Source organism: Meriones unguiculatus, chromosome 8 (assembly GCF_030254825.1).
Source record: "Meriones unguiculatus strain TT.TT164.6M chromosome 8, Bangor_MerUng_6.1, whole genome shotgun sequence".
In the NCBI taxonomy this organism is placed as follows: domain Eukaryota; kingdom Metazoa; phylum Chordata; class Mammalia; order Rodentia; family Muridae; genus Meriones; species Meriones unguiculatus.
Window position 1 is genome coordinate 90438781 of NC_083356.1, and position 26772 is coordinate 90465552.

The 26772-nt window shown below is 44.4% G+C and overlaps 1 protein-coding gene across 2 annotated transcripts in view; it reads left to right on the plus strand.

Annotated features, from left to right (window-relative positions):
• The window catches only part of Kif5c (kinesin family member 5C), a 148892-nt gene that overhangs the window by 39330 nt on the left and 82790 nt on the right, over positions 1-26772 (plus strand). For both annotated transcript variants that reach the window (XM_060390134.1, XM_021654036.2), the window contains exons 2-4: positions 9337-9427; positions 17694-17767; positions 24130-24234. In XM_060390134.1, coding sequence (XP_060246117.1) covers positions 9337-9427; positions 17694-17767; positions 24130-24234 — 270 coding nt within the window. The remainder of the gene's footprint in view (positions 1-9336; positions 9428-17693; positions 17768-24129; positions 24235-26772) is intronic.

A 26772-nucleotide genomic window follows, 5' to 3' on the forward strand; every position in this document is an offset into this window, starting at 1 on the left:
TCTATTCTTCTTAGGCAGGCGATAATTCTGAATTTCTTTATTATCTCTCTGGCAGTATGCCTTCCAGAATATTTTTTCATAGCTGTCTGCGATCTTGACAGTGCCTGTGTGTCCACACAGCGGGGATCTTGGCAGAATGGAGAGAATTGCAGCCTGGTTTCCTGCAGGAAGAAGACTTACAAGATTCATTCTTGTCTGTTGCTTTTGTTCTTTTTCGATCTGTGAAGTGGTTGGCATTGCCTTGGCAACTCCACTGGGAGCCGGGCACCGCTTTGTGGACGTCTGCTTCATCATTGACTCTCCTGGGAGCAGCCTTGGCTTCAGCCAGCATGGGCACCAGCCACCTTCCTAAGGGCACAGAGCCAGTGTGGGGAGGGGCAGCAGTATGGCTGCCCTGGGGCTTCCCGTTTCTAGCCGAACTCACCGCACCGTTGCAGTGCAGGCGGGGGAGTGGATGTGAGAGTGTGCAGCTGGAATGGAGAAGACAGACTGGGTTTAGAGTCTCCCTGTTGGGCAGCTAGAGACTGGTGGGCCTTGGGGAGGGGATGGCTAGGATGGGAAGAGCTATCATAGCTGCTGGTCATTAGTAGGTACAGGAGCTTGTTCCAGTGTGCAGAGTTCCTCTCCCCTTGCCTTGGGAACTTTCTGGCAACTTCCAGACAAATAAGAGAGTTAGGTGAACAGCAAAGGGAGATAGGAAGACAGGGAGCCCCCAGGTCTATTAAAATCTAGGAGCGGGAGATGAGAATGTAGAATTTCTGATGCAAAGGAGAGATACAGCGCATACAGGGATACAGTACTCCTACACCCTCACACCCTTTGATGGGGCCCTAACACACCACACCCAGCCTTGCTGGTGCCCAAATGCAGTGAGCACCTGCCGCAGACTGTTAGGTGCAAAGTAGTTAGTTCGTGTTAGTCCAGGACCTTCAGGAGCTAGGAGGGCACTTCGTCTGAATTGGGGCTTTGTGATCTTCTGGGCAAGTGAGGCCCCTGCCTGTCTCTAGCTTGGCAGGTGACTAGCACCTGCATGAAGGAAAAGGCACATTCCCCCCACCCACCCCCGACAGGGCAAAGCTTATTTTTTTTCTTGATACAAGGTCTTGCTGTACTCTCAGGCTGGCCTTGGACTCTGGGGTTCAAGTGGTCTCGCTCCAGCCTCTTGAATTGCGGGCATGTGCCATTGCACTGGGTTAGTTTGCCAAACTTTAACAATGATTTGAGTTGCCACTCTTCTCTGCCCCACTTCCTCCCCTTGCCTGTGCACTTTGGGTAATGGCCCCATGCTTGGCAGTGATTTAACCAATCCGGATTCCTTTTGCACCTAGTGAATGAATGAAAGGTATAAAGGAGCAAAGTTTTACCTTATTTGGGGTTCTCTAGAAGCAGAGGCCGAGACTGGAATAAAGGGCAGATTACTCTGAGCAGAGAACCCAGGAGACACTGAAGAGGGAAGTGAGGCAGGGAGCAAGGAAGCCAAGGTGTTGCTTCTCTGGAGTTGCTGCAATGAACAGATGGAACTTTGGGGATCAGTTGGAGTAGCTGCCCAGTGGCCTCTACAGCACTCCTAGCCTAGCCAGTAAAGTATTGACCCCCAGGTTTTATCTGCCATTGGCTGAAGCCTGCTAGGTTGGAGGTGGAGTCAGGTTTTCTGGCCTGTTTGCTGTAAGTGCTCAGAGGACTCTGGCAGCAGGTATAGCCAGTAGAGCAAGGGATGCTGAAACAAGCAGAGAAAACTCAGGCCAGTCTGCAGAGATTGGTGAGCCAGGTTCCTAGAACTCTACTTCATGTTGGCAGTGGGCATTTCACTCATGTTTCTCGAAGGCCCCAAAGCTACTGTAAGTAGTAAAGTTATGGAGTGTCTGAATGCCTGAATTTGACCCAGTTCCTTACCTTTCCTGCAGGGGCTTTGTGACTGAACATGGCACTATTTACTCTGAAAGAATGCAGAAAGTTGTTCTGGAAGAAAAGCCACTGTTTTTGTGTATGTAACCACTCCTCATCCTTTGAAGCTGAGTCACAGACCTGTAGGCTTGGAAGAGCCCAAGATGCGATGCCACATTTGGGTGTCATGAGGGCAACAGAGTGCCAAGTTCTGAGCAGGTGCCCTGAGCAGTTCACTTTCCTGTATCTCGTTTGAAGGCTCGTGGCTTGGGAAGTTTGGTGCAGTGCAAGTTCTTGGTATAAGTTGCATATCAGTCCTCAAACCTTGCGATAGAGAGTAACACCAATCTCGTCTCGAGCATCTTGCAAAGCATCAGGCACTGTGGTAGACCCTTTATTTGCATGGTTGTATTTGGTCTTCACAGGAAGCCTGGCTTGTGGCTTCTGTTTCCTCCACTTTACAAGATAACTATAATAAAGAAGACAGACAACAGAAAATATTGGCAAGGGTACAGTGACACTGGAACCTGCATACACTGCTGGTGGGAATAATAAATGGCTCGGTCACTTCAGAAAACGATTTGCCAGTTCCTCAAAGTTAAACTTAAATGTAGAATTATTATATAGCCCAGCAAGTCCATCCCCAAAGGGAACACACATTCACATAAAACCTTGTATGCAAATGTTCAAACTAGCCCCCAAGTAGAAGCAACACAATCATTGGTTAATGATTGGTACACAAAATACAATATATCCAATCAGTGAAATATTATTTGATCTTGAAATGAAGCCATGACACCCTTCATTACATGCTAGGTGAGGGAAGTTGACCGGAAGACCACACACTATGACTCCATTTACATGAAATACCTAAAATGGGCAGTTCTGTGAAGTCTGGCGGCAGATTAGCAGTGGCCTAGAACAAGGGAGGGTGGGAGAAGGGAGACTGACTGCTAATCCAATAAGGGGCTCTTCTGAGGGTGATAGGAAGGCTCTGGAAATAGACAGTGATGTAGGACTTGTGGGCTCACTGCTATGATTTGCACAGAGAGGTGACTTTTTGTGTGTGTGTGTCAGTTCTGTTTTAACAAACAACCCCTCAAGCTTCTGGTAAATAGATTTATGTTGATAAAAAGTGAGCATCAACAGTAGCCCAAGGACTTGGGCTTCTTAGCTAATGTTTTAGAACTGTTCTTTCAGACTGTTATGAAAGTCCTTGCAATTCCTCCTTGCGCAGGCTAATATGATGCTTTACTGAGGCCCTAACTTTGGGTATCTCTAGAGGCCTTCGACTAAAAACAAAGCCACACAGCTTTCAGAAGCAAGCACACTAGTCATCTCGTTTGTTTCCCACAGGAAACAAGTATTTTGGAGGAAGTTTCCAAAGTGACTGAGCTGTTGTAGGCAGGGGCCTTGTCTGACCCATCCTGGAGGACAGTGCCAGGCTTCATGCTCCAGGGAGGTGGGCTTAAAGACGACACCGTACACTGCTTTTGAAGGATGCTGCTGGCCGAGTCATGTGCAGGCTCATGGAGATGGGCCATTGTCCCTGCAAGCGGATCGAATGGCTGCCGTACATATATGTAGTAGCTGGATTGCAGCTACTACAGCACTGGCTCTCTGTTCATGGGCCAATTAATTGTCTATACAGAAATAACTTGGAATTGACTGGGAACAAAACAGGGAGATCTTTTAAGAAAGGACCGGAGACTCATGCCCTTGGTCCCCTTGGTTTGTAGAGTGTGAGTGAATCAAAGCAGAGATTTCAGTGTTCTATGTAGCAGCCTGGAGTCTAGAACCCAGGCATGGACTGGCTGCCTACCTAGCTGCCCTTTCCCCATATCACTTCTTCTGAAGGACCTTCAGGGGGTTAACAATTTCAGAAATGTTCTTAATATTTTTCTCATCATTACATATGAAGCCTATACCTGCCATTTCCTTGCCTCTGATCAGACTCTGTCTTCCTTTCTTCTGTTGACAAAAGTGGGTGGCATAGCATACCTGGTAGCTTTCTTGCCATTTTTTGACTTCTTCCCAGATCTCAAGTCCTTTCTTCTAGCTGCAGGTCAGTACCATGGCCAGGCCTAACAATTAATTGCCATTTGTCTTTTACTACCACATCAATCAAGTTACTTTAGTCTTTTCTCTTAATCTCTGAACATACTGGTTGGTTTCCTCCTGCTTTTCATGTAAAAGAAGAACACTGGAAATGAAAGCCCCAAAGGTATTTCTACAAAACACAGAGCTGACAATGCTACTGGCTCTCCATGTCGTGGCACAGCGTGGTGATATCTCAAAGAGCTGCATACGAGATGGAGCATACATGGGTGGGGACCCTTGGCTGAACGGTCAGCATGGAGCTGGTCAGTTGAGGGAGAAAGAGGTCATCCTCTCCTCTGCTGTCACCCTGTGCTTTGGAGAATGAAGTCATCCAGACATCCATGACTAATGATTGCTCTCAACAACCAGCAACTCTTCGGTGGAAATGGTAGTCATTCTTTTTAGTTTCTATCCTCCTTCTGTTCCTCTTAATGAAGACAGTAGTAATAACAAAGCCATTCAAATTATGGCTGCCTTTGCTCACAACTCTTGGTCAGTCTCTAAGACTGTTTTTGGATTACCTCTTAATAATCTGTAAGAACAATTAATTTTATGTTCCTCATTTCTCAGTGTCGCTCTTGGTCCTCATCCTCTGGACATGCCTGGATAATCCTTCTTTCCTTTGTCTTTCGCAGTTGAGTTCCTTGCAGGCAGGAGAACAGTTGCTGGGTGACAGGTCAGATGTATTAATAGGCAGGCCATATGGTTCACAGACATTTTGCTCTCAACAACTTGTTAGGAATTCTGGTGGCATGGTTTTTGTTTTTAATTTTAACTAGAGAAGTGTAAGGACCATCTGCTATTATTTTTTGTATGTGATCCTGGTAGGTCATTAATTTTAGTATTCTTCTCCCATGCAATTGCACCACTGTGCATAGAGACTGCATGACAATGCTGGCAAGCTTCATAACGGTAGTAATGAGGATGGAGTGCGCCATCCAGATTCCTTTTATGAGGTTCAGTGGGTTTGTCTACCTGCTTAGAATTTGCAACTTCTAATCTAGCTGGATAAATACTTTCATTGCAACGGACCATTTGATTGGTTGGAAATAGGTGCTATACTCATTGTTGTGAAGCAAACAAATCTCCAGGTTATAGTGTGGGGTGGGGTTGCTTTAGTTAGAATCATAGAAGCCGTGAAGGATGAAGAATATGAGATATGAAGAACGTGCTGGTAGGTTTTGTCTCAAACTAGAGTCTCCTGAGATGAAGGGATCTCATCTGAGAATCTGCTTCCATCAGAATGGTCTGTGAACGTGTCTTCAGGAACATTTTCTTGATTGATGATTGTTGTGGGAGGGTCCAAACTACTGTGGACAGTGCTAGCCCTGGGCAGGTGGTCTTTGGGCCATATAGGAAAGCAGGCTGAGCAAGCCACAGGCAGTAAGCCAGTGAGCAGTGCTCCCCCATGGCCTCTGCATCAGTTTCTGCCTTACGCTCCTGACCTTGGTCCCCTTGGTGATGAACTCTAACCTAGAAGACGAATGAACCTTTTCCTCCCCAAGTTGCTTTTAATCATGAAGTTTTATTATAGCAACGTAAAAGCAGATTAAGACAATGGTTCATAAGGTGTAGCTAGATGCAGGTTTGAACTAAGGGGAACTAAGAGGATGGAAGCTTAATAACGAAGGCATTGAGAAGGGAATGAACAAGGGGCAGAAGGTCTCACTGGGCCCCAGTGCAGTAAGAGGGGAGAGTGTAGGCAGCCCTGGGCAAAGAGTCTAGTGTGTGTGTAACAGGAGCCACAAGGGACCATCAAATGGGGAAGTGATGTCATCTTAGTTTGGGGATATTCACTCTGGCCAATGATGGAAATGAATTTTTAGGGAGGAAAAAGAGCAGGGTGACTGGCTAGAGGCCCTTGGCTTTTCTGTGGAGGAGCCTGATGGAGAGAACTGAGATAACTGTTGGGCTATATCCCTGATGGGAACCTCTGTTCACACTGCGCCACACGTGTTCAGGGTGAGCATCTAGGCGATTGCTAGGATCTTCAGATATGGAGCGTGTGATGGTTCTCTTTTGGCTTGTTAAGTTTGGGTGGCTAAGGGACACCCACAGAGGTGTAATTCTAGTAGGCATCTGACCCTGAACATTAGATGAAGGCTGAAATAGCCATTTAAATTTCTTGAAAGTCAAGAACACAATGAAAAGCCTTGGGTCTTTTCATCTCCACATGAAAGAGATGCTAGAAGAGGACACTGGCCACAGAGGCTGGAGAGGCCATGTGCTGAGAGGAAAAGTGTCTTCAGAGGCTGGCGAATGGTGGCCCCATCCAGGCCAAGTGCCAGTGTCCATCACCTACACAGCAATGTTATTTGAATTTTGTCCTGTAGTTGCAAACGGAGGAGAAGGTGGGCCCATTGCTTGCCTGCAGACTCCTCAGCCATTGCAGCATCAGAAACATTAGACTCTTGTCTTCTTGGGGGTTCTGGGCAAGGATCCTTTGTTCTTGTTTTGACCAGAATTTGTGAGATACTCTTACTATTAAAATGTGTGTAGGGGGTGTGAGGAAGAATAAGAGAGATGAGGGGAAGAGAAGAAAGAGGAGGAGAGACAATTATATACAATTGGTACAAGTCAGCTCTCTGAAAGTCTTCAACAACAGTTCTGTTCTCTCTCTTAATGCTTTAAGGTTCATTTAAAAACAAAAGCTCGTATAAGTAGCCACGTGTATGAAGGACACGTGGAAAGGAAAAGGAAATGCTTACCTTTTGAACTAATGTACTTGTTCTGACAAGATGGGTCCTGTAATATTATTTTGAGAGTTTCATCTTTTCTCAATGTCAACCCAGCCATAAACTCTTGAAGGCAGTTGCTTTGGGGGATTTAACTTTAGGTCATTTAAAAGTATCAGCTTGTTGGTGAATTTGTAATTGATATTATTTTTAAAGGGGAATGATGAATTCTTGTCTTCTATCTCTCTTAAAGGAAAATGCACCATGTGACAGCAAGTGTTTAATCTGGAAGGCAAGCCTGGGGCATCCTACCTGTCTGTAGTGTACACCATCATTTGATAAGGTCATTTTTTTCCTGCTGCGTTAATACACTTTCTCTAAGACTGAATGGAGGAGTGTACGATGGACACCACAGTCTGCACTGCTGTTCTCTCTAAGTTTCTGCAGTAGTTTCCAGAGGGCTCAGTGGATGACTTATGCAAATTCTGTAAACGTTTATTCTCCTTTTTTTTTCAGTATATGAGATGGAGCCCAGGGCCTCATAGGGGCTAGGCCAGATCTCTGGCACTCAGATATATCCTCTGTCTTCTGTAAATGTTTAATTTTATTTTTTACTCTCCTTGCATTGATTGAATTTTTTAAATATTTTTTTTATCATTTTAAATTGTGTTTATGTGTTAGTGTGTGTGGCTATGTATATGTGCGTACTGGTGCCTAAAGAGACCAGAAGAGGGTCTTGGATCCCAGGAAGTTGGAATTTCAGACAGTTGTTAGTTCCTGATATGAGTGCTGGGAACTGAGTTTGGGTGCTCTGTAAGACTGATACTCACTCTTAACCAAATGACTCTCTCCAACCCCTGATATTTGGTTGAATGTGAAAAATGGATAAAGCTAGTAAGACAGCCATTTTGGTGAGGAATATTTTTTTGTTATTCAACCAAATAAATACTTGGCTTACTAACCAAAGAGTACAAAACTGTGAAAAAGAAAATGGAGGGCTGGAGAGATGGCTCAGCGGTTAAGAGCACTGACTGCTCTTTCAGTAGGGCCTGGGTTCAATTTCCAGCATCCACATGGCAGCTCACATGTGACTCCAGTTCCAGGGGATCAGCACCCTCACATGTACATGCAGGCAAACAGCCATGCACATAAATAGGTTACTTTTTAAAGTAAGAAAATGATCCCATCTCATAATTTTTATCAGAATGACTGTAGTTCTGCCTCTGTGCATAAAACAAACCTCTTCCCCTCCCCTCTGTTTTATGTTTTCTAAAATTTCTCCATTTTTCTAAGGTCAAATTAGAAGTAACTTGTTTACCTGGCTAGCTCAGTTCTGTTTTCAATGACTAAAGCTCAAATATAAGGCCTAAAGCTAGGATTCACCTCCAGTTGCCTGGACCTGTGGCAGTGAATAGTAACCATTAAGCCCAGATGACGGCTTCGTGCTTCCTTGTATGGAGGTTATAGGATGGACCAAGTCTTGTTCTTGGAGCTCTGAAGAGCAGTTGTCTCTTTAAGGAGCCAGTCTGTCCTTGACTCGTGGGAAGTGTGGTGTTTAACCCTTGTTTCCCTTCTCTTGTCCTCCGTCCTTCTCTTTGTGATTTGTGGATCAGGCTGTGGAAGCAGAGTTGCTGATTTGCCTGGGCACTGTTGGCAGAGGAAGCCGTGGATTGGACCCGTGTCTTACACTCTCCCTTAGTGCTCAGTGCTGGGCCCAGCACTGTAATACCCATAGATCCTTGTTGAACAGTGAGTGACAGGCAGCAGCATCTATTTGGCGCTGTGGTGGAGCTCTTCCGCAACCTAGAAATGGCAATTTCTTTGAATTTTACATCTATAGCTGCAAACCAAACTCCTAGACAACAATCCTCCCCCAAATGCCTTGTTTAATTGCATAGAAGGTCTCCTTTGATTGGAAAGCCTCCACTCGGTGTAGACATCGCTTCTCTGTGGCAAGGAAACTGAGTTCTGTGGAATGGTCGCTGCCTGTCTACTGAGAATGGCTTCTTAAATCTGATCATGCCGTTTCCCCAGCCGATACCACACAGGCAGATTTTATTTGGTTCCCTATTTTAGCCTGCAGTACCCTACATGAGCAGGCTCTTGATTTCCTTGCTAGCCCCAGCTTGTGGTACCTACTATTTCCTGAATACATCAGATCCTGTGCCATCTACTCATCCCAGAATGCTCATGCCTAGAACGTTCTTCCGTAGTTTCCTGCCACCCATCTTGCTGGAATTTTCATGATCCTCTGACCTGGTCAAACCTTTCTAGCCAGGTCTGTCTTCTCTTACTCCATACCTGGCCATGCTGTATTTTCCTGTGTCTACATTCTTGCCTGTTTGTTATCATCTCCACTTGATTGAACAGCTCACACATCTGCAACTAGTCCAGAGCAAATTCTCAATAAATATATTCAAAGGAATGAAATGTCTACCTTTTCATCTAGGAAAGTGTCCCCTACTTGAGAATTTGTGCACTCAGGCCCTTGGCATCCAGCATCCACACATGTGGCGCGATATGGCTCATGCTGTAAAGGTTCCGTGGCGAGGGAAGGGCCTGCTTTAAAGAGTGGGTTGGCGATTGAGCTACCCGTGGTCTAACTACTGCTTTTAGTGCTTTTTAGGCCTAAACCCCTAATGTGCTTTCTCCACCCTCTCCTTTCATGTGCTTTCAGCAAGGGAAGCCGTACGTCTTTGACAGAGTTTTGCCGCCCAACACAACCCAAGAGCAGGTCTACAATGCCTGTGCGAAGCAGATTGTCAAAGGTAAGTGCGCTTTAGTTCCTCCTGGGCTTCCACTGATAAAAACATGAAGTGACATTTGCAACCTGGCAATCGATGTACCTCAACTGTAAGTGGGGGCCTGTTAATTGGAAACGCTAAATTGCTGCCTTGGCTCTGGCCCTGACTTGCTGTGATGTCAGTCACTGTTATTCAGCTTCCGGTTTTGTTTTCTTTGTTTCTTTTGCCATCTCTTTGGCGGGGTTATTCTGTTACCTGAAAGCTGAAAAAACAAGGTGGTTACAGTATTTTTGTCATGGTCTAAGGAAACTGCAGGTAGAGTGCCCCTCTCTTTCTTTTGAAGGAGAGTTTACCTGCTCGGCTCGTTTCTTTTGAGCCATTCTCATTCCTCTGAGAATGGAGTCTTACAGGTGAAAGGTTGCTCTTGCCACCAAGGGATGTCCGACAGTGTCACGAAGTACCATTATGGAGGAGGCTTTGAGCCATTCATGCTCTACCGCATTCCTTAATTTCAGTTTCATCTAACCCACTTTCAGCCATCCTACCACATCCCGACATTTGTCCCTCCAAACAGGTAGCCTCAAGCTCTTGCCTTTGTGACTCAGAGATCAGTTCTTTTTGCTGGGACTGGCCTTGGCCCTGGAGGATTTGTGTCAAAATAACAGCAGGGCGATGAAGCAATTTGCACATTGCTCTCCTTGCCCTTTCAAAGCAGGAGCAGGTTGCAGCATGCTGTGGCAGGGCCTGCCATCTGGACAGAGCCGAGGGGCCTCTCCTGCTCCCTTGCTTTTCATCATCACATCCTCACCTTCAGACTGGAATGCCACTGCAGTCATGTGCTCAGAGGTCCTGGTACCACCACCCTTACACGCAGCTATGGATTTTAAAGACAGAAGCGTCATCATGCTTCCTCAGAGCTGTTGTTTTCAGGAGCCGAGCTGACTAACCTATTTGAAATTCATGAAATTCAGCCCCGGTACATCTGCTAGATTAATTCTGACCCCGGACACCTGCGTGGGAGACTCACGTCAGCATGCAATGTTCCTTGCTGTGATGTATGTTTATTCACATTCTTGTTACAGACATCAATTAATTTTGAAGGTCTTCTCAGTGAGATTATTATAGAAAACTGACAAGAAAAAATATGCCTAGATTTCAGCTGTTTTGAATGAACAGTTTTGGCCTACAGATGATGGTAGTTTTTATCTTTTTCCTTCGTTGCCTCCTTTGCCTCTCTTTGAATGTTTTCTGCTTGTGAAATATGTCTTCCTTGGTTTGATGCTATTCAGGCCTACCTTCCTCTATGATTGAGCTTGTACGTAGTTTTTTAAAAATTAAAGTAAGATTAATCACAAGTGCCAGAATTTCCATCCTTTTCTCCCCCCAAGTTCATTATCAGAAGCAAATAGTATTTACCACAAGCTGTGCTAAGCATGAAGGCCATTTAAATACATCCAGCTACCTCTGTGCCAACATAATTAGAAATGGATGCACTCCATTAGAAAAAACTGTGATTAACAAACAATTGTAATTGTCTTTGAGTGTTTTTCTCCAGTGTGTAGCCTCTTTCACGTTTGGATATTTTCTTAGTATGACATCTCAGAAATAGTCTCACCCCCACTTTTTTGATATTTAAATGTATCAGCTAAAAACTAAATTAAGAAGAAGCAGTCTCTGTGATGATATCCCATATCTAGGTAACTTGCTCCCCTGTATAGATGACGATCTATGAAGAAAACTGTTTGGAGGAACAGGGCTCAGCGTATGATAAACAGACATCCGCAGGGCGCTGTGAATGTATTCATTTGGCAGCAACAAAGAATACCCTATTCTCCCCTGAAAAGAAATTGTTAGGGTGACAAAGGCCTGATTGAACACTTGTTAAACCTTTAAAAATTAGACTGTCTTTTATTTATTCTTTTCATATGTGTAACAATATACCTTGATTATTTGCACCCCTAATGCCTTCCTTCCACTCTCCCGGAAAACCCTCAACTCCTCCCTTCCTCCCACCCACCCCATGTACCTCCAATATGTTTCTCTCACTACTCATGTACTTCCCTCCCACCCCACCCCCTTTCTTTTGGACACTGAGCTTAATTAGTAATGTTTGCAGGAATGTTGACTCAGTCTCATAGTTGCCGAACAGGACAGCATTTTGCAGCACTCCTGGTTCCCTGACACTTTTTGCCTCTCCATGTTGTTTTCTGAGCCTTGGGGGATGTGGGAGTTAGATATCCTACTGAAGGCTGAGCACTTACTCGCAGACACTTACTCTCAATACTTTTCTCAGCTACATGTCTCTACATTAGCTATTGGCTACTGCAGAGAGAAGCCAAGACTGAGGGTTGCGCTATGGGTATAGGCATAAATATTTGCAAACCAGTTTGATAGCATGACTGTTTGACAAAACAACAATGGTATATGCCTCACCATTGGCAAAGGCCAGGTTTATAGTACCAGGCCTAAGTTCCTTCCTATGAAATAGGCCTCAAATCCAAGCCTTAACCAGTTGGTTACCCTTTTAATCTTTATGCCACTATTGAAGCAGAGAGTGAGTCTTACCTGGCAGGTTGGTATTGTAGCAAGGAGGCTGCAGGCATACTGTTGATGTCTTTTATCCTTCCAGTGGCCTGCGGAGCACCTTGTGGTACCATCAAGCTGGCCAGCAGGGAGGAAGCTTCCAGTCACTTCCAACTGATTTCCCTATGTTGTACAGCCAATGTGTTGGTGTCTTCAGCAATCAGGTCTTCTCTAGTTGTGTGGCACAACCAAGAACGATGGCAAACCTGAACTGTGTTGGGGGCTTTGGGGCCTTCCTGACCAGTAACGTGTAGTGAGGTATCTCATTCTTGGTACTGAGATTTCATTTGGTAACTCATGTCTACTATTCATGCAGGGTATCTATGTTCAAACTCTATGTGTGTGTGTTTAATTTTAGTTTGAAATGAATTTCCAAAGATTCTTTGCACAACTTTAGTTTTGGTTAGCTCACTCTGCCCACCTCCTCTCTCTTCATTTCTCATCCCTGTTTAAAACTCTAAATCCTGGTATCCTCTTCCCTTCATATTATATGTTTTCTTGTAGCCACTCTTCTGCTTAAGACCTCTTCACCTCTCCTTTTCGTGAGCCCTTAAAAGTAACCTCCAAGGCTACTGTGAGAGGAAATGACCTTTCTTTCTGCATCATCAAGGCAAAGTGTGCATATATAAGCGAGACCATCTTGGAGTACATAATGGAGCATAGCTTGGTTATTTTTTATAAGAGCCCTACCTAAGTTATGATTGGTACAGGGAGCAATGAGCATTCTTTTTTCTAGAGACTTGGATATGAATCAAATGATTCTGAAGATCATCATAGTCCCCTGATTCATGATGCTGTCATGGGCTGGTGTGTTCTGCTTCCTAGTCTATTTAAACCCTTAAGGAGTCTGTGGCTCTATTTGCCAATGCAGAATCCTGGCATTTCCCACACTCCCATCTTTGCCGTGTTTTTCAAAATGTTGGCTGAAAGAGCATGTAGATTCCTCCATTTCTGTGGGAAGAGGTTGTAAGTTTTGTGGCTATAATCACAGGAAATAAGGCTCCTGTGGGTGCCTAGGCATTAAACTCCGTGGTTACTGGATATTATTGTTGAGGTCATCCTAGCCAGCAGAAGTCACTCTGGGCCTTTGCCTTCTAAAGTAATTGAATGTGAACTGTCCAAATGCTAGAGAAGATTTTTTTTTCTTTTCCAGTTTTGATTTCTTTAAGCTACAGTTATTTGTTTATATAGGTTATATAAAGTGCTTATTATGTGATAAGCACTGCCAGAGACTGGAGTCACCGAAGCATACGAAACTGTCTGCTAGGAGCTCTCAATATAGAAGAAGAGACAGCTGCATATACCATTCCCATACACAGAGGCATTAAGATGGGTGTGTGTACAATACCACGAAAGCACAGAGGAGTGCCACTTTGTGCCAGTTTTGGTGGGTGAGGAGAGGAAGTGGAGAATTAAGGAAAGCTTCTTGGAAAGGTTGGGCCCTGGGGACTTTAGGTAATAATGGAGCAGTAGTAGCAGTAGGACCTGCAAGAGCACAAGGATACAAATGGTGTGGCTTGCTGGGGTAGTTCAGAGGGCTGTGTAAGGTGTAAAGGAAAGGAGTTTACCAAAGGCAGTCTGGATCCTCTGGAGGACATGCTGGACTTTTATCCTGTAGGCAGTGTGGGCAGACAGAAAAGCTTCAAGCTTAGAAAGATATACTCAGATATTTCATTATTCTGTATGCTCTGTTTTATGCCTGCTCTTAAGCACCTTAGATGTTGCATCTTAAATCTTCAGCTTATGACGTGTAAACATTACTATTCCCACCATATTAAAGTGGAATTTGATGCTCAGAGAACAAAGCACTTTGGCCAAATCTAGAAGAACAGTGGGTCTGGGACTTGAGACCCACAGTTTGCTGACTGACTATGCTCTGAATTATCTTGCCTTTCCTTTCTGATGGGTCCACAATGAGCATTTATAGACACACAATCATCAAGTAATTATTTTATGAATTGCTCTTTTTCAGTCAGGCCATATGGACTATTAACTAACAGTCCAACATGACAGCGATATGAATGGGTGTGGGAGGAGAGTAGAGGAGAAGGAACAGCCCTTGTGGTCCCAGATCTTTCTGCTGGTCAGTCGTAGGGTGGTTTCCATTCTGACATGCAGCATGCTTTTGCTTGGGTGTGGGGTCCTCCAGACAGAGCATGGCCTGGGTGTGGGAACAGTCATTCTGCTCCACAGAGACTAAAGCAAATGTATTTCTCAGGCCCAGGAAGTGGCTGCCTTTTTGTGGCCATCGGTGCATGCAGCGTAGGTCTTCATTCTACAAACAGCTTGAGTTGTTTGGTTTGCTGGCAAGAGTCTTAGGGTCCCAAACTGAGCAGCCTTTAGCGGTTGTCAGAAACTCCTCCATCTCGCCTGGAGAGGTTTAGGAGGCTAGGCAGACTCTCAGAGTGCTGATGTGTAGGTGTGATGAACTGTTCCCAGGTTCTTTCTTAGTAAAGGACACAGCTCTGCTCCCACCACTCCTGCACTCAGATGTGAGCAGAACCTATGGTGCATGCTTGAGCTTCTGAAATCTGCAGCTGGAGTTGGCCAGGGTCTCTGAGACCCTGCCCTCTCCCCTTCTCTTTGGGAAAGAAATGGCCCTTGTCACCTGCAGTAGAAGCTTCTGGATTTGGCTGGCTGCTGGACGGACACACACCAGTCTGTGACGTGTATGGCTCTGTGGTGTGAGTTGAGATCACATCATGCCGACACCATCACAAGGAAAGGTTCTGTCTAGAAGAGCATGGCCAGCATGTGGAAATAGTCATTCTGCTCGACAGAGACTAAAGCAAATGCGTTTCTCAGGCCCAGGAACTGTTGGCCATTTACTTCAATGGACGTGTCTGTTTGTGGGCCTTTTGGTTGGGAGCTGCAATCTGGCCCAGGAGGCGGCATGTCCCTCCACACAGGGCCCAGCACCAGCCAGTGCTCTAATTCTCTTGAATTCTGTGCTGGCTCCTCTTCCAGCCCCTGAACTTCACCGTTCAGCCATGCTTTTCTCTTGCCTGTGCCCTCCACTCAAGATAAAACACAGACTGAATAAACAAACACATCTCTCATGCCTGAGAAAATAGATAGCCCTAGGTTAACAGGGCCTTATCTTTTAAAATCGTTTTTTAGTTCAGGATTGAGTCGATAGAGGGCAACATCAGCTGCATTTAGTTTTGACCCCGGATGTTCTCCAAAATGTATTAATTGTAAGATGATTCTAGGTACTTTAAAGGCCAGTCAGAGTTTGCTTTGGTGGGTTTTATATGTTCTCTATTTAAAAAAAAAAAAAAAAAGGAAATTGTACTCAGTGTTGACAAAATAAAGAGAGTGGATTTTCTCTGAGTATGGTCCTTTATGCTTCTTAGTACCTGAGCCCAAAACGAGCCAGTACCACTCAGGCATGTCAAATGGGCATTCATTTAGCTCAGGCTATCCTCAAGCCCTCATGGAGCTAAGGATGCCCTTGCTGCTCTGACCTCTGCTTCCTTCTCATCAGAACTGGGATTACAGGTTTGTAGCATCACTCCTCATTTATGGGGCGCTGAGGGCTGTGGCCAGTGCTTTGTGTCCACTGAAGGACTACTCTACCAGCCAAGACTTGATGCTGTGACCCAGGCTGTAAACACAGAACAGGGAATAGAAGCTCCCTAATTGGTAGGACTGTGTATTGTGCTTGGTGAGAGTGGCCCAGAGGCCTCTTAGAGAAGCAGCTTCTTTCTCTCTCGCGGAGAAAGGCGTATGAGCTGAATTTAGGCTTTGAGGTCAGTTTCCCTGAGGGAGTGATGGGTTGTTCAGAGCTGCCACAGAGAACAGGTTGCCACATGTGAGAAAAAAGGAGCCAGCCAGGAGCTGGATGGATGCTGACCCCAGGCTAGTGAACCCAGAGTCCCACATATGTGTGAGTGTAAAGCAAGAAAGGCCCTTCCCTTTGAGGAGAGATTTTTTTTTTCCTGAGACAGGGTTTCTCTGTGTAGCCCTGGCTATCCTGGGCTCGATTTGTAGACTAGGCTGGCCTCGACCTCAGAAAGATCACTGCATCCCAGTGCTGGGGCCAAAGGCATGTGCCACCACAGCCTGGCTGAGGAGGGACGTTTTATTGGCTAATAAATAGAAAGCTCTCTGTTGGGACAGTGCTCGCTCGGCATTCCAGTTGCCTGCAGTTGTTTGGGTTATGAGTGTTCTAGAACTTTAAAAGTGAATCGAAAGATGGAGCCTCTTTCTTTCTTTCTTTTTGGGGCTCTGTCAAAGTCCATGTTTGTGGTAGTTGCGGCACACCGCCCTGGCACCGTCTTCAGCCCGGGAGGAACTTTTCTCTGAGAGTTGAGAAAAGTTTCATGGGACTGAAGCCTAAACCTCTAACCCTAACACTGACTTCCTCAGGTTATTTTTTTCCCCTTCCTGCTGTTACCAGGGAAACCACTTCCAAAAAACATTTCTAGAAGACTGATATATATGAGAATTCCCCACCCGAAACTTGATACAAACTCTTAAGGGCTGTCAGGATTTTTTTTTTTCTTTTAATCTTACTTATTCCTTGTTTCCTGTTTTTAGCTTCCTGAAAGAAATTCTGTTCCAAGTCATACTTCTACAATCTCATATTAGTAAAATATATTTTCTTTCTTTCTTTCTTTCTTTCTTTCTTTCTTTCTTTCTTTCTTTCTTTCTTTCTTTCTTTCTTCTTTCTTTCTCTTTTTTGAAAACCTACCAAAATAAATGAATAACAACTACAAAAAGCTATCATAATAAGTTTCAGAGAGAGGGGACCTTCCCAATCTGAAATAGGTGGAGCTGACTTTCTCACGGGTCCCCAGGTAGCATCCTCTCTACAGGTCACCTCTCCATGCCCTCACTATCAACCGCACTGAGAATCCCTTCCCTTGGTGCCGAACGGTGGGTCAAGGATATTAATTATGCATCGTTTTCCTTTCTGTGATGGTTGAAGAGATGAGGGGAAGGCAGGAGGGAATATGCTTTAATCACCTCTGCTGCTTTCAGAGAATTCCCACCAACGGTCTTCTGCTCCGCAACATGAAGCAGCCCCCACCTCCATGCCTCTCTGCATCGCTGTGTGAAACGGAAGCCAGCCTGCCATGCTTGTGGGCTTTCACAGTATGCTCATTGTGTAATTAAGAGGAATTCCTGATGTTGATGGGCGCAGGCTGTCTTGCTAGCAAGGCAGTCAAAAAAAACCAGAGGCATTAAATTTAAGTCAGGCCTGCCGGTTTCCATGGTGATTGCGTTGTCTGTGGAGCTCAGTTGCAATGTGGTGCCTTCCCTTCCCTAGTTCTAGTCTGCTCTGGTGGGACTCTGGTGAGGCCTTCACGGGAAGTGGCCTGAAGGATCCAGATCAACCTGACCGAGACCAAACCTTTAGGCAAGGCATTCTACTCCAATCTCCAGAAACTTAAAGCTTGCTTGCTTTCCCTCCGCAGTGATCTCAAGAGACCAACATATACACGAAAGCTTTAAGTAGCTAAAAATGGCTCTTCCCCTTCAGTCATGCAGTCTGCAGGAATGTGAGTCCCCTTTTATTTGTGGGACAGCAGACTTTCATTTCTGTTCTTATTTCACAATCATACTCAAAGAGCACATGCAGTTGGCACATTTCATGTGTGTAAGAAGAATGAATTGGCCATTTGGAAACTGTAACTTTAACTCATATGACCAGTGTAGAATCAAAGTAATGAAGTAATTTTAATCTATTTTATGTCTGCAGATGTCCTTGAGGGTTATAATGGGACAATTTTTGCGTACGGGCAGACTTCATCAGGAAAAACCCATACCATGGAGGTAAGTTCTCACTGTCAGTGTCTGAGGTGGCCGGTGCTTCCAGCAAAGCTTGGGTTGCATGTGACAGCAGAGATGGTTAGGTTTAGCCCAGTTGTTCTGTCTTGGTGGTGTAGATCCTTACAGACTGCAGTTCACCCCAACTGACAGGACCTGTTGCAAAAGCACTTGGCTGAGCGGAGGTCCTCTGAGGAGGCCAGTCTCTTTAGAATAAACTAAAAGTAAAACAAAACAAAGCAAAACCCTGTAGGTCAGAGACTTAAAGAGACTGGGTTTTAGACCTAATTTAGCCTACAGATAGATACATTTTTATTTGACTTGCGTGATGTCTGTTTATGCTGATGAAACTCTTAAAAACAAGATATGGTATGAGCTCACACAATTCTAATTTTTTTTCATGATTCTTGTTTTTCCATCTTCTTAGATTTAACACTGAATATTTTGCAGCACTGGATAGCAGAAGTTTCAATTTTCTAGAGCAGAAATTTTCATTGTCTTGTTTGTTTATTTATTTATTTCCTTCTTTTCTTTCTTTTGGTTTTTCAAGACAGGGTTTCTCTGTCCCAGCTCTCTTTGTAGACCAGGCTGGCCTTGAACACACAAGATCTGCCTTTCTATGTCTCCTGAGGGCTAGGATTAAAGGCGTGCTCTACCATGCCCAGCTGTCTTGTTTACCTTTTTTATTTTATTTTTCTTTATTTTCATTGCTTGGGCTTGAACCCAGAGCCTTATGCACCCTAAGCAAGCGCCTTGCCACTGAGCTATGCTCCTAGCCCTCGTCCATCTTTTTATTAATATGTATTAACAGTGGCTATCACTGAGAAGAGGCCCCATAAAGTATTTGTTACAATAGTACCAATGTGGCGGCTCAGCCCACTCCATGTGTGTGTGTGGCTGGGTTCTCCGGTAGGCCCTAGTACACTTTGCCCACAACCAGAATGAATAGGAACCGACATGCGCCTTCTAATGTGAACTGGTAAAGTACATACCAGGCCTGGGTAAGCACTGGGAGGGGTGGCCCCACTCACGCTTTAACTGTGGAACTTGGTGGTTTCAAGCTGTCTTTCAAACAGGAACTCTTTAGTGCCTCTTTTTCTGTTTTATCTATCTATCTGTCTATCTATCTATCTATCTATCTATCTATCTATCTATCTATCTATCTATCTGTATATCTAACCAGGAACTCCCGAAGGCCTGTTGTACTGGATAATTTGTCTAAAACAGTTGTTCTTAGCCTCTGGGTGGTGACCTCTTTAGGGGTCACAGATCAGATATCCTGTAAACCAGATATTTGCATTACGATTCACAATGGTAGCAAAATAACAGTTACGAAGTAGTTGGGGGCCACTGCAACACGCACAGCTGTGTTAAAGGGCCACAGAATTAGCAAGGGTGACAACCACTGAAAAAGCTAGGCCCACCTGACAGAGGAGAGAAACAGCACCACAGAGCGAGTTTGGAGAATTCGGCTCAGAAGCAGCAGGGTAGGATGAATCCTTAATCCTTGAAGCTAAGGATTTTTCATTTATGAATCCCTCCTGGGACCAGCACTGAGACTGCTGCTGCAGAATAGATTTAGCTCATGAATCATTCCTATTGAAGAGGATATTTCAAAGGCATGAGGCTAAAATCTTCCGAGCTCTGATGTTCTGGGTACTGACTTGAGTGCAGGGGGGGATGCCGGGGAATCTCGTTTCCGTGTGGTGTTGACTTTCTTTTGCCCATTTTGCAGAAGACAAAGTGGTTTGGGAACGGTGCACATTAAAGAAACATGAGGCTCATTTGCCACCTTTTCTCCATCGGGACAATTGCCCAACACACAGACTACGTTAGCCGGTTGTCTCACACCTCACAGCCCGAGCAAGCATTCCAGAAGATCTGGCCTTGGTGTCTCCACGCCCCATTGCGGCCCCTCATCTTCCTCTCTCTTAAGGGGCCCCAGGCCCTTGACCCTGCAGGCACTAGTGAAGTTGCAGTTGTATACTTTCCCAGCCCCACTGCGTCTGAAGACAGAGGATGGGAAGACTGACAGAGCAGATGGAGAGGGAGAAGGAGAGAGAGCATGTTCGTTTGGGATGCCAAGAGGGAACCCATCAATTTTTAGGTTTTGGAAGATTAGTGAGGCATATGTAACATGAAAGAAAAAGCCCTTTCCTAATTTAAATCTCCCGAACTATGAGGGAATGCTTACAAGAATGAATTCTAAACTTTGGGATTAATTTATCGTCTAGAAATGTAAAGGGTTTGCTAAATGTCAGAGACTTAAACATTGTAGCCATTGAGAGAGACTCCCATGCAGAGGAAGACTTCATAGGAGTGCGTAGGTGTAGGTGACAGGGAAGACAGGTGCCAGTCCTGTTCTGCTCTGGCAACACTTTGTAAAATTAAAGGCTCTTGGGCTTTTGCTGTATTGCAGTGTAAATTCAACACAACCTGCCTTGAGCACACTCCTGAGGGACCTGAAAGGAGCCAGATTCCACGCTGGTCTCATCTGAGTTTCCCAAATTCCGTCACCGATGCGTATTTGTCATTTGTCATGGGTTGCTTCTCTTTGTTGTGACTTCTGCCTGCCTTGGGAAGGAGCTGGCTCAGTCTCTGAGTCACGCAGCCCCGTGCTGGGTCCCATTCCTCTGTGGGCACTGATGAACCGGAGGAAGGGAGAGCTCTGTTTAGAGGAAGCCAGAGGGAATGGATGGCTGCAGGCTGAAGTTAGAGAAGGTAGCAAACAGAAATTCAGGACCCTGGAATGTAGTTAAATAAGAAACGCTCTGCAGGGGTTGTCTTCCAAACGGAGGGTTTTATATATTCAGTTTTATACACACACAATGATCTTTCAAAAGGCATTTAGAGGGGATGTTAACTTCCAAGTGAACAGGCTGTCACATTTTAACATGGTTTGGTTTTTTTTTTTTTAAACCCCCAATTTTGGGTCTGGCACCCAATGGTGTTGCCTTTATCTTCTGTTAAAGAGAACAACATAGAATCCTCCGTAAACTGGAAAGACTAACTCCTCATGATGCTGCATTGAAGGGGGATTTTTAGGTAAAATAGCACTCACCGGGCAGTATTGGTCCTGAGGATGATAGGCACCATTATGCAAGGTGGACTTATTAGAAGACCATGCAGGTTGGTAAAGTGGATGCTGGCTGCTGCTGCAGACAGACCGAGGGTAGATTTGTCTCATTGCTTGGTGTGATGCTTAGAAGGGTTGCTCCTTGGTTCAAGCACTAGTGGTCCTCTTCAGCACGCTGAGAGAGATGGCTGGAGACACCTTGTGATTTTGTTTGTTTGTTTGTTTGTTTGTTTGTTTAGAGGGACATCTGGAGGCCACAGGAATGGTTTAGTCTTTCAAGCCACTTGGCAAATCTGCCTAATGATCCTGAGCAAAATGAAGAATGCATGCCCTCACATGCTACTGGCTTCTTGCTTTCCCATCTGTGGTGTTAGAGGAAACCATTGAAGTCAAGGAGGCCACTGGCAGAGAACAAAGAGAGTCTTGTTGAGTGCCCAGGGGACCGTGTCTTGTTGCTCCTTCCGTACCTGCTCATGGAAGGCTGTATGCAGTTGGGCATGTTTCTGAAGAGAACCATACAGAACACAGCTGTAAAGCATTTATTCTATTTGCTCCCTTGGAGGAACAATAGACAGCAGCTCATCCTTCTCTCCTGTGCCTGTCTTATCCTGAAGAGATGATACTGTGGCTGTCTCTGAGAGGGCATTCCTGATCTCAGTTCCCATTTCTGATGCTGTCAGCTCACCCCTGCCACCCACAGCCTCTGCTCAGCCTAGATATCAACCATCCTGCCCACCCTAGGCCCTCCCAAGGAACCCATCTCTACTACCTCAGCGGGAAGAGCTTTTCCATTCACTGAATTCACCTCTGTTCATAGCCTGGTGGTCCCATTATATCTCTGCATGTATGTTTCATCTGGAGCAGGAGTACTTCACATGATTATAAAAATGCCGCCCACACATTCCATATACACCACACAGACAGAACATATACCCTTTAGACACCCTCTTCACATATGTATCTCACACATATGCATCATACCCACCCCCACATAATATAAATCTCTCTTCACACCGCGCCACAGCAAATAGACGCGTATCTCACATACATTATACCCTGTCATACGCCACACATCTGTTCCACATGTACATTTGCCATACCACATGCATATGCTATTTAATGTCACACTCCCTGCCCCAGGTTATTTTAGAAGTCTAGTTTTAAGTCAGGAGTCAATAAGAGATGGTCTGTTGGAAGAGAAGCACCCAGGAAAACACGTTTGAATCAATTATAAATGACTCTTAGACTACCAGTTATTCTCCAGCTGTCGCCACTGAAAAGAAGCTAAAGGGTTATCGTGGATTATTCAAGAGCCCTAGAGGTTTGGGTAGAAAAGACTTTTGATTGGCTGAGTTGGGCAGTGAAATTTAACTGGAAGAAAAATCTGTCTTTTTATCATAGGAATCTTTTTTGCAGATAGTTTCTGCAGTGTAGGATTCCTGGCTGTGGTCTGTCTTGTTTGTGCTTATGATGGGCCTGTGTGATTTAAATGTGATCAAGAGTTGAAACCCTGACTCTCAGGTATTTGGGGCTGTTTTTCTACAATAACATATGGTTGGAGTAGAGCATTGTCTTATGACATCTTAGGTCAAGCCAGCCCCACCCCAGCTTAGTGAGGGCCTGTTGGGAGCTGAACGTTACAGTGCTAACATGTAGTGGGTTTCTCCCATGCCAGGGAACACCTTTTGTATTCTATTGAACTCCAGCTCTGCACTAATTTTATGCAGAAAGCACTTTGCTAAGTCTCCTGAGTGTTAGGCCAACTCTATTTTTAGTGTGTCTAGAACCAAACTAAAATAGAATGTAAACACATCATCTGATTGATTGTTCTTGATAGGAGAGAGCAACATGCCAGAATAGCCAGATATGAGAGTAGCCAGGCGTTTCCAAGTTCTGCATTCCTATTGCTATCAATAGAGCAGGAAGTCAGGAGTCAGATGTGCTGAGAAATTGTGGCAACAAGTGCTTGGTAGCACGTCTTTAATGCCTGTGTCCATGTGGGTTTTTTGCACTTGGAAACTCAAATCTTGACTTGGAGGTTTCTTTTTGGAGGATACTGTGTGATGAAGACCTGAAGGGAAAAGATGATTGAGGAAAAAACAAAGTTGGCTTTCAAGGCACTGGGCAAATGTGGACCAGGTGTCTGGGTTGAATTTGTAAAAGTTGTCGGGCAACTCCACGGACCCAGGAGAAAACTGGCTTTTGTGTTACTGTTCCTAGAGGTTTATAACTTCCTAGAAGTCTAAAAACTTCAGGTAGACCATCTCTGTAGACCTATAGGCTGTGTTCATGGCAGATGTGTTGCTTACCACACGAATAGTCATTTGAATAGTCATTTGACTGGGATAGTAAGAGAAGATTCGATGGAGTTGTGTACTTTAAGGCCAAACCGAAGCCAAGGCTGTAAATACTTCAGAATCCCTTCAGTAGGACTTGGAGGATATTGCCTTTCCCATTTCCTCTCATAGGGAGTGATCCCAAAGCCCTCCACATCTCCATACTCGTCGCCTATCTTTAGAGTCTTCATATATAGAAATTCTGGGCATTAAAAGTGAATTAAGTAATGTTCAAAGAGTATTTATCCCTCTACCTACTAGGTAAAAGAAATAAAAGTGGGGAAAAGGAAAATGAAAATACCCTTCAAGTATATTTAATTATTAAAAGGAGTAAAAAGAAATAGAACAACTCAGGGTGAGAATTATAGATTTCAAAAAGTGATCAATGGAATGGATTTTCTTGGCTGGTCTGCAAAGTGATCCTGAAGAGAACACTTTGAGAGTAAGGATTTTAGAAAGTTTTCAACAGTGATTAACTCTGTCCATTCTTAATGTGATTTTATTTGGCATTAGCTTATCTGGATTTGTTTCTGGTTCTAAATATTACAAGTTAAACTAAAACATGCTCACCTTCCTTTTTACCGTTTGGCTGCTTGTGTAAATTTGCATGGAGCAGCAGATGGCGGGCCTGGATAGGCCAGGATAGGCCCTCTGCTGGATACAAGGGGGAACACGTTGGGTTATCAGGGAATCCCTAGGGAGCCAACAGCCTTTGTGTGGTTGCTTCCTGTTTGTGGATTCTATTTAAGAAGCCCTGGATTGAGCCAGGACTAATGTCGACTTCTGCCTTCCACACAAATCATTCTAGAAACTTGTGGTTGTTGCACGGGACCCACACAGTCTACTTGGATTTTATAGACGCAATGACATTATTTGAAAAAGGAAGACTCCGGTTCCTCTCCCATGTGTTTCCCAACACTCCTTTGACTGCTTGTGTTTGTATTTTTCACTCATAGGGGAAGTTGCATGATCCTCAGCTTATGGGTATTATACCGAGGATTGCACATGATATTTTTGATCACATCTATTCCATGGATGAGAACCTGGAGTTTCATATCAAGGTAAGTACTTTTAACTAAGAACAAGACAGGACACTAGGCCCCAAGCGATGTTTCTCAGTCTTCTTCCTTTTAAGTAGATGTACAACATGGTTTCTTTTAGTTCAAGTGTCATTCTGTGGGAAGCGGATCCTATGGTGGGTTAATGATTTAGGTCGGTACTAAGCTTTTGGAATGGTTTGCTTGAAATAGGAATGTAAAGAAAGTACAAGGCCCAGGATGAATTCATCCTACTCGTCCCCGCCTGGATTCTCCCCCTTTCCCTATGTGTTTCTGAAGATAGTGCAGGAATGTGTCTATGTGGGGGTTAGGACAGCATTCCCCAATGTGAGTTTCAGGGAACACAATCCCCTGTGCTACCAATAGGGAAGCTGCCAGAGAACAGCATTATATGACAGAACAAACTTGCAAAATACTTTTTTGGCCAGTGCTAAACATATTACAGGTTCAAATGCTGTCTTACATACTGTGACTCTTAAAGGGAATGCACACCCCTACTCCCATTCATTCTCCTTTGAGAAGTCTTGGGAGGGTATGCTCCTGCCTTTTTGCTCTTCCTCTTTGTTATTATTTTATTTTAACCCAGAAATGCTACTCTTGTTTAAATTTGAATTGAAAGGGAGTCCTCTACTCTATTATTGTTTCTACTGAATCATAAAATTTGAACTTACTTGTAAATTCCAGAAGGCTACTTGTTTATGATGAGAGACGCATCATAAGGTAGTGACTATGTGGCCGGTGTGGAACAGGCTGTGGAGATCAGGCAATTCCAGCCCTAGATTTTCTTTTTAAGTTAAAAAAATAAAAAGATAGAATTCATATGGCATAAAATTGATCCTTTAAAAACATACAATTTTGTGAAGTTTAGTATATTCCCCAAATTGGATAGTCATCGTCTTTATGTAAATCTTTACTATTTCTACCACCCCAAAACAGGCTTACCTTGCATCCCTACTCTTCCCCACCATCTCTAGCCTGTTTTATTCTGGATTACCTCTCCCTGTTTCTTTGGGGAGGGTCTAGGCATCATGCAGCCCCTTGTTGAAGGTTCTCATCTTTCCAATCCTGCATTCTCCTGGGAAGGAGATGACTGGCCAGCCTAGAGCACTCCCTGCCCTGCTTCTGTGTTCCCAGATATGCACAATGTCTGCTTCTCCATCTCTGAGGGCGGAGGGTTGAAGGGCAGGAAGGAGAGAGGCTGTGTAGAGTGGATGGTGAGTGGGAAGACTGTCCTGAAGGCTTGAACCTTAGTGCACACGAGTGCACACTAAGGCTTGAACCCTTAGTGATGAGGGAGCTGAAATTCAGATACAGACAGATGATCCAAGTTACAAATAGGTCCCAGCACCAACTGATGCTGGTACCTTTCTTCTTTCTGGGTTGGCGAGATGGTTCAGTGGGTACAGGCATTTGCCGCCAAGCCTGACAAGCCAAGTTTACTCCCTGACACCACATGTGAAAGAAGAGAACTGACTCCCACAAGTTTTTCTCCACATGCGCACCAGGCCTCGGGCCCTCCCAACACCCACACAAAATAAATAAGTGCAGCAATCACAAATGCTAAACCTCTCCCCTTATTTATTTCTACAACAAACTGTTCCTAAATTAACATTTCAAAAAGCCATTGCTGTTTGCAGAATTATGAGTTACATCCAGCACACCTCGTGTCTCTTTGTTGCTGAAAGCTTGCTTCTTCGAACCTAGCCAGGTTTCCTTACGTCTGAGGATACAGAGCTTGTTACATTGATGGGATCAAGATTTAGAAGCTTAGTGCTTCTTTAAGGCTGTTTACGCCGACACACTTTAAACTACTGTAGCGGTCTTAAGTGATAATCCTGAATAAGATGTTAAACCAATTACTGCCCTGGAAATAGTGTCTTGTGTCAGAATCTTATTATGATTAAGAATGGCGCTGGCATGAGGTGGTAGGAGGAGGGGAAGAATATTCCTTCAGTCTCTACAGTTAAATCTCACAGTGTAGGCTCCCACTGTGCATTTCCTAGTTGAACTAGCTTTGCTATTAATAAGAATTGTAAGTGAACAAGTTATCTGTGTGGACTCTGCATTCTGAACTTACATGCTATCAGGCTAAACAAAAAGAGGCCTGATTAAGGCAATATTGAAAATCTGCTCCTTAAAGCATCCCACAAAGGTTTTGAACATTATTTCTGATCATGCTGTTGTTTCCCCTGAACAATGCCTATTGGTTTTCCTTCTGCCTGCTCTCACAAAGCATTTGAATTAACAAAATGAATTTTGACACCTAACAGAAGCCTAAATTAATAAATCAGAATTCCGTTTTAACTTGTATTAAACAGGAACAGGAATTTAATTGCCAGGCTTGGCAGTGCAGGATTCAGGACTGCTTTTTAGACGTAATTAATTTTCTCTGTAATTTGTGGAAGTAAAATCACATGTTTAGGATCACCAAAGCTGAGAGGTGAATATGCATTGTATACATGCATGAAAAACATTTAAGAAAAATCTCAGAGGTGGTAAAAATTCTTAATGGCAATCAGACAATCATGATTTCAAATATCT